Genomic DNA, 8,751 nt, shown 5'->3' with positions numbered 1-8,751 from the left:
ATTTTCACTTAATAGTAATTAATTATTCATACCAATATCATGCCAGATAGAATACCAAATTAATTCCAACTTATAAATATTAATTCTAATTTCTAAATTAAATAGTATACCAACTTAATTTCATTATTATTATCAAATTACATTCAAACCAAAAATCATACCATAAAATATTATAGAGTAAAGTATAAATATTTCATACATTTTTTTGGCACACGTTTCATACATATATCATGATAACATTATTAATATTTCATATATTGTCATTTATAAAATAAACAGTATACTCAAATCATTTAAATATAATTTTGAAATCATACACAAAAATGATATAAACAGTATACCAATTACAAATAAATTTTATGTATTTTTTTTCCAGAAACCTTAAGTAAAAAAAAATTCATACCAGAATTTACTATCGTTTCAAAAAATTATTATGTAATATGAACAAAAGATTGTTCATACAAAAAATGTCACAATTAAAATCTATTATACACAAACAAAATCAGAAAATTTCCTTCAAAATATCATTGTTCTTAATTATTATTATTTTTACCTTTGAGTAGTATAACAATACAAATAAAAAATCGCAAAGAACACTAACATGAAGGATCCCATCTACCACCATGTTTTATTAATATTGATAAGAAGTCGTCCATTACAACAAAATGAAGATTATTGAACCAAAACGAATTGGAACTAGTTGTGAGTGACGACAATTACAGAAAAAATTGTGAGGAGAGAGATTCGTTTGAACAAAAAGAAGAAAAATTGTTTTTTTGAATGAAATTTAACTCATTATAGTTTTAAAAAAGGAAAACAAACATTCCTATTTTGTTTTGAATCTCCTAATTTCATGGCAAATATTAATTATCATTAATGAATTCAAATTTATTACTACAATTATATCCATTTTTTACTTTTTACTTTTTTTAAAAAAATCTTTTTTTAATATTATTTTAAAGCATTTATTTATTTTAATAAAATGTTAGTACCTACAATTTTTTATTCTTTCTGCTGTCATAACTTGAAATTATTAGTCCTATATATGTCATTTATAAAATTCAAAAAATTGGATACATGAATCAAATTTCTCTAAGAAAAAAATGAGAACCAAAATCTCTCCTCTAACATTAATCCACAAAATTCATGGTTTTTTTCTCTCCTCTCTTTCCTATCAAAATGATTCGTACATACTTTTGATTATATAGATGATTATGGTCTTTTATTATGATTTTAATTCAATGTTAACTCTTTACCTTCTTTATATTATAATAGTAATGATAGACAATTTTAATAGATGAATGTAATCTTTTATTATAAACCTAACTTTTCCAATTCTTCAGGCATTTTATTATTTCATTAAAAAAAGAGTAGATTTCTAGCATCCCATAATATTTAATATATAATAATTAATAATATATGATTTTTTTAATAAAGTATTTAGTATAAAGGTAAAATGGTATTTTAATTTACACTTTGAAGCTTCACACTTTTAGTTATAGAATAAATAGTAAATAATAATATATATATATATATATATATATATATATATATATATATATATATATATATATTTAGTGAGTATTCCTCAAGCAAAAGGAATTATTTTAGAACACATTGAAATCTGATTTAGTTTAAATTTTTGTGTTAGTGCGTATGCTTAGTGGGATGAGGACGTGAGGAAAGGGGGGGAGGGGGGGCGGGAGGTATGACACTTTTTTAAAATTTATTGTGTCTTTTTATTAATGGGTAGTTTTTAATATATTTTTTTAATCTTCCAAATTAAACTTTTATTTTCACCTATTTTATTGTGTTTCATAAGGATTCGTATATTTAGAAAACACTAGATGAGTCCCATTAGTAATTGGATTTGTAAATCATTATCTCATTCAAATAGGATTTGGAAAAAGAAAAAGGTTTATATATGATATTTTATTTATATAAAGGGTATTGAAAAAGGTATATTTTGTATCAAGTATTTTGTTAGGTTTATTGTGAGAATGTCAATGGGAGTATTCAATCGTGTTTTCTTTGGGTTGAAGAGTGTAGTATCAAATCATAGAGCTTTTGGGGTTAATCGTGTTATTGCAATAACAACGAAGAGTGTATTATCAAATCATAGTGTAGTGAATCCCAAATCGATCACTATGGCTCAGAGATACTTACATGTGTTGAAGAGTGTAGTATCAAATCATAGAGCTTTTGGAATTAATCGTGTTATTGCAATAATAGGGAAGAGTGTATTATCAAATCATAGTGTAGTGAATCCCAAATCGATCACTATGGCTCAACATGGGTTGAAGAGTGTATTATCAAATCATAGAGCTTTTGGGGTTAATCTTGTTATTGCAATAACAAGGAAGAGTGTATTATCAAATCATATTGTAGTGAATCCAAAATTGATGACTATGGCTCAGAGATACCGACATGAAATTAGTATGGCCAAATCGATGACTATGAGTCAGAGACAAATTAGTATGGCCATGGCGAAAGGGGGTGGTGGACGCGGATACATCACAATGGCTGGTGGGTGCCGTTATTGTAGAGATCTAAGCAATTTCATTTTTTTTTTGCTATGCATGCATATAATCATAGATTTAATAGCGATTAAGCGGATGCATGCATGGAGAAAGAAGTGGGAACAAAGGAATACTGACCTTTAAAGGAGTATCGTTTTCAATAGCATAAATTTATTTATTTATCAATTGTCTACGAATTCCGTTTATGAATCTTTTCTTCTTAATCATTTTTTCAATAACATAGACATATCTTAGCTGTCTTATTTTTTAAAAATAAAATAAAAAAATCAATTGGGTATGAATTTATGTTTTTGGGGTATGTTGTTAAAACGATTCTCCAAAAATAATGCTATATTTTTACTCCTAAGCTACCCGATATCCCTAACCCACTAATCTGTCTAGAAAATATATAATCAATTTCCATTTATAAGACTTCGTTTGGTTTGAGGTATTGTTCGTGATGTGGCAAGACCTACTTTTGCATACATAAATGCATTCATTATAAGTTGGGTTAAGCTAGCTAGACAAGTCTATGTGCAAACATATCTTATTATATCTACAAATAATAAATTACACAAGCTAAAAAAATTGAATAAAAAAATGTTAATTATTCAATATTAAGGTCTAAAAAATACATTTAATTAATTTTAATAATATAAATAAGGGCTTAAACAATTGATCAATTTACACATTTAGTGGATAGAGAATAAAAAAAAAGTTAAAAAGTGAAATATAAAACAAAGACACTGATATATTGCTTAATGACCAAGGTTGAAAATTAGAAAAAATAAATAATTAAAAAGTAAGGAACTGGAAACCGGAGATTATTGAAGCTGTAGCCGGAAAATGATTTGCCGGTAGGTGGGAAAGTAACAACCAAGTTTGGTCTCCGGCGGGGCTCCGTTTGGATCTGATTCAAATTTCTCCATATTCCACAATTACTATAACACTGCGGCAGTAGTCGACTCGCCGGACAGAGATACACAATGCAGAAGTGGTTTTCAGCGGGCAGCGGCGGCGGAGATGATCGTTATGTTGAGCAACAACAAGCTTCTTCTTCAACTCCTTCTTTGCTGGCTGATTGGAATTCATACGCATCTGCAAAATCATCGGAAGAGAGCTCCAGCACTGCGTTCATAGGCAGCTTCGATCTCGAATCCGCTGTTCGTTCCGCTAACGACACCGTTTCTGGCACTTTTAATGTGTAAGCTTCTCTCTCATCGTGCAATTTCCTTTTTCGCTGTAATATATGCTTTGAAGGAAATGATAGGTAATTCACTAATACTACCCCAATTTTGGCTTTCGAGCTGAGGAAGAAAGCTGATTACAAGTACATGTAGCTGTAACGTTCTGTATTACTCTTAATTCTCGCTGATCCCGTTGGAAATGTTCTGAAATCGACAATATAATTTGGATTTGGTAGTTTGGATTCGACAAACCTATTGAGATGTTTTATTGATTAAGAAAATGGACATTAGATCTAATCAACTCCAAAATTTAGCGAGTATTTTCGAAGGCCATATATCCATTATGTCAGTCAATGAGACGCCCTTAATGTTTTCTAACTCCTCTTTGCTTTCATGAGATTTTTTTGCTAACTACGTGTATCCACCTAGTAAAACACAATTTGTAATCTGTTGGATCAGAGTCCGAGATAGTGATAAATTCAACAAATAAGCCTTATAATGACTAACAAAAACAATAAGGATATAAAGAATTTACGTGGTTTGGTGTGACGATGATATGATTTGAGTTTAAATGAAGCGGTGAGGATTCATACAGCTGATCTAACTTGTTTGAGACTGAGGCGTAATTGTTGGAGTTGGTCAATGCTACCTAGTCCACTTGTGTAGAAGAGCAATTCCATTATACCAACAGGCATACCAAACATTAGAGATAAAACTCTAATTTATCCCGAGCTCTAATTCCTCTAATTCCATTATGTAGTATCCTGGACTTCTCCTCCTAAAATAGTCTTTCTCATATTTAATTTTGTTGTTCTGCACTCTATCACATTGTTTAGTATCTGATCCTTGACCTTGACTATTGGTCTTCTCAATAATCTCTGTATCTTTTGAGATGATAACTCCAAAAGATAGGTTGTTCAAAGGAATTGCTTCAGGGATTTTCTCAATAGTGTTTGACAGGTTAGACTGGAAAAATTAGAAGTTTGAAACTACAGAATTGTATTTGTTGCTTGCTTCCCAGGAAACAAAATCTGAAAGAGTTATTTTTTAACATAATGGCTAGTAATAAATCTAACCTCACTAAGAAAGGCAAGACTAGCAGTGTAACAAGGTATTGTTTTACCAACATTGCTAAATGATGAGTTGCACGAGCAAGGTACAATTTTTTCTTGATTCTTACATTCGGAAATGAGCCTAGACCTGAGTATTGATATAGACATCAATGTTGTAACTTATATGACACTGATTCCCGTTGTTGATTGAAAGTGTTGATAGTGTTAGCATTTAGCAATGATAAAAACATTAAGGTGTGCAAGCTAATACTTTATTTTATTTTTTACCAGTTTCAAAAAAAAAAAAAAAAAACTTTATTTTATTTTGATGTGCTTTTGGAAATTCTGGGCTCTCAGAGTACCTAGACCTGAGTATTGATATAGAAATTATCATTGAGATGTCCAAATGATACTTGTGTGGGTGGTCCTTTCGTCTAGAAAATTTTCCTTCCTACAAATTATATCTCAAAGTTGTAAATTCTGCTCAAAGTAGGCGGGATCCATCATTCAGGATAGTGCTTTGGCCTACTTCTGGGTCTGCCGAGGATAAGGAGAGGAAGTGAGAGCCAATTGAATTCAGGAGGTAAAAAAAACTTACTCCCAAGGAAAAAAGAACCTTTAATCTGATTGATATTTCATGTTGATGGAGCCATTTTCTGGGAGATCGTTAATTGTGCATGTTATGAAACCTTATGAGCCTGAATCTGATTTCATAAAAACAAAAAATAAAAACTTTATGAAACAGAGAGCTGATTTACTAACATCAGAATTCCTAGTTTCACTCCAAACTGCATAGTGAATGGCACAAGTGATATAACAATAGGGGTTTTGGGAAGTGGAAACCATGGAGATCTGTAGTGGCTAGTACTTAACTAGAGAAAGAATTCTCTTTTGGTGCAGGTTGTAGTCTAGTCGTAACTTTCTATCATAACCATTGTCAATGTTGTGAAACTTAGTTCTTCTGTAAGTAAGCAAGAGGACACTAAAGGTATTAAAAACGCAAAAAATTGTAGTTACCTGGTTGGATCTTATCATAGGAGAAAAAATCCTCTTCCTGTACATATTGGAGTCTTCTTGTCGTGGATTGATTTTCATCATAATATTTATCATCATCAATGCTGTGGAAGTCATGATTTTTATCATAATCATCATCAATGCTGTGAAGTCATACTCTCTGCCGATATCATGTCTTTATTTCGGAGGAGTCCTCTATGGTTGCTTTGTAGACTCCAAACCTTGTTTCTTCATTCCTTGTTGTATTGTGATACCATATTAACTTATTTCAGACAAATGAAATTTACGGATTGGAGAGAAGCAGTGGATATACAGTGAAATGTTATATGGAAAATGTATTTCTTCCCTGCCTTTTGAATAAGTTGACAATTTGAGGAGTTCTTTGAGTATTGTTTTGATGACAGAATATTGGTTGTTGATCCTTATTCAGGGTTTCTAAAGGAGTGAGGGACATTCCAGGGAACTTGCAGTCCGCCACTAGCAACATTCCTTCTGGGAAAGCCCTCATGTATTTTGGTCTATTCATGGCGACTGGAGTCTTCTTCATTTTCATGGCATTCACTTTATTCCTTCCAGTGATAGTATTGGTGCCTCAGAAATTTGCCATTTGCTTTACTCTTGGATGTTCGTTTATCATTGGGTCATTCTTCGCACTCAAGGGCCCAAAGACTCAGTTTGCTCATATGTTCTCAATGGAGGTATTTTCTTTTTTCCCTTTACAACTGGTCTATGGTGCTCTGTATCTAGTGCTTATTGTCCTCTAAATCTTTCTTTACCCCGTAATTTGTACCAGAGACTCCCTTTTACGCTAGGATTCATGGGTAGCATGATTGGCACTCTCTACGTTTCCATGGCACTACATAGCTATATCCTTTCAGTGCTCTTCTCTGTGATTCAGGTAACTTGAACTTTCAGTGTTCTTTTCCTCCCCTTGTTGGTTCTGTGTCTTCTTTCACCTTTTGCAGTTATTGTTTGTCACATGATTTATTCTCATCTCTCTCTCTAGTGTTTCTTACTTCCAGTTTTCAACTGCTAAAAGCAATTATTGTTTTCTCACTTCCTTGTCATTTCAGGTTCTGGCATTAGCATACTACGCAATATCTTACTTTCCCGGTGGCTCTGCTGGCTTGAAATTTCTGTCGTCTTCTATGATTTCTTCAGTGTTGAAATGCTTTGGCAGTTGAAGGCTTGTAACACATCTGTGTCAACTTTCTGCAGCTTTATTGTTCATTAGTATACATTCTGTAGTTGTAGACTTACATTGTCAAACTATGGTGTACAATTTTGACAAATTTTGTTAAGTTTCTCCTTTGAAGCCTTGCCGGATTTGTGCCAGGGTCAGTCACTACTCGATTTCTATAGATTGTATTCTATGACTAACAATTTATATACAAGAATCCTAAATTGATAGATTTGTATATGAAATCAAGGGGAAATATAAAGCTAGAAGCTCTCTAAGAAGTCATAATTTGAATTATTTTTTCTTTCAATAAACTGGGGTTCTGTATAATAATTCACCTCTCAATCATTATTTTGTTGGGGAAGTTTTGTACAGTCCAGCTCGTAAGCAAACAGGTTCACTATGAACCATGGCACGTTTTGCTTTTTAGTTGACATGAATTGCATTAGAAATTTCTTATGTTGTGTGTTGGAAGTTTCCAATTAGAGTTCACGCCCCAGTTGGGTCTGTTGTTTTGTTAATTCATACTCGGCATAGTTCACATCATTTTAACAAGTGATACCCTCTTAAATCAAGTATCTACTAGGTGTAGCAAGTTCTAAATTCTGTCTCGATAGGTTATTGTATTTTAATAACTATGAAATTTATAAATGAAAATCTCAAAAAGAGTGGTTGTACTTTTGCTTTCGACTTCACTTGTGATTTCTATTTAGCAACTTTAATCAAAAGGAGTACTCCATAATCATTTTCAGCATGCCCTTGGTTAATGTGAGCCAAAACACCTTGTGACATCTCCTTTTTTTTTTTTTTATAGTCGTGATATTTGAGTCAGCTCACGCATACCTCAATTAATCTCATGGAATATCTACCATCTCTACTAGCAACAAGTATGAATTATTTTGTTTACCAAGTCTAGAACATATGAGAAATCATTTACTAGTATTTCTTGTCTTTACTGAAATTTGAATCTGAGATCTCATGATTCTCGATTCACTTCATCGTGACATCATTAAATTTAATAGTCTTCTTTTTTCCTTTTTCCTTTTTCTTTCTTGTTGTGTGTAGCATACAAACATTGACTCATCAAGTAATCATCATCAAAATTAAATATTAGAAGTTAGGTCTCTAGGTAAAAGTTAGGAGCTTAAATAAATTTACTAAACTCTAATGGAAGAAGGTCACACCCCACATTTAGACCCATTTATGTGTATGCTATAAGTTATAATATTAGTCAACAAAGCCTGAAATTAAGGAAGGATAATGACAAGAGAATTGCAATTTGGAGACAGTGATATGACATTTAAAGTGACCTTGATTAGACAGGCCTAGTCTTTGATTTATCAATTAATTATTATATTAGAGTAATGTGATGATCAAAATAAAGCTAACACGTACGATCGACAAATTGAAAAAGTTAAAATGGATCATTGTCAATATCACTTTGGTGTGGCATTTAGCTAATAGAAAAAAAAAACAAGATATAGACAAAAGATTGCTGAAATTAAGTTTTGTATTCAATGAATGTTGTTAATCTAAAATATTTACTTTGATGATTATGACATGCAATCACAAAATTATTAAGCCGGTGGTACTCGACAATGTTCTTTTTATTTAAGTGATTTTTGTATGATAATAAATTTTTTCGGTTGTTATAATCAGTCTCGGATCTAAAATTTTCACTTAAAAATTTAAAAATAAAATGTAAAAAGTAATGGATTTTGAATCCGCACCTAGTTTTAATCCAACATGACCTTGGTTCAAGTGATAACGAGGGGCTCTACTTACTAGCTTATTCCATC

At 31.7% G+C, this 8,751-nt stretch overlaps 1 protein-coding gene across 1 annotated transcript; it reads left to right on the top strand.

Annotated features, from left to right (window-relative positions):
* The first annotated feature begins 3,312 nt into the window (after positions 1–3,312).
* Positions 3,313–7,168, top strand: LOC125808414 (protein transport protein SFT2-like). Its single transcript, XM_049488123.1, has 4 exons — positions 3,313–3,723; positions 6,203–6,470; positions 6,566–6,670; positions 6,846–7,168. The coding sequence occupies exons 1-4, from the start codon at positions 3,506–3,508 to the stop codon at positions 6,954–6,956; spliced, it is 702 nt and encodes a 233-aa protein (XP_049344080.1). The 5' UTR covers positions 3,313–3,505; the 3' UTR covers positions 6,957–7,168.
* The last annotated feature ends 1,583 nt before the right edge of the window (positions 7,169–8,751 follow it).

The sequence above is a fragment of the Solanum verrucosum genome, unplaced genomic scaffold (genome assembly GCF_900185275.1).
Source record: "Solanum verrucosum unplaced genomic scaffold, falcon-dt-bn FXZP01000277.1, whole genome shotgun sequence".
In the NCBI taxonomy this organism is placed as follows: Eukaryota; Viridiplantae; Streptophyta; class Magnoliopsida; order Solanales; family Solanaceae; genus Solanum; species Solanum verrucosum.
This window is presented reverse-complemented; position numbering and strand designations above follow the sequence as displayed.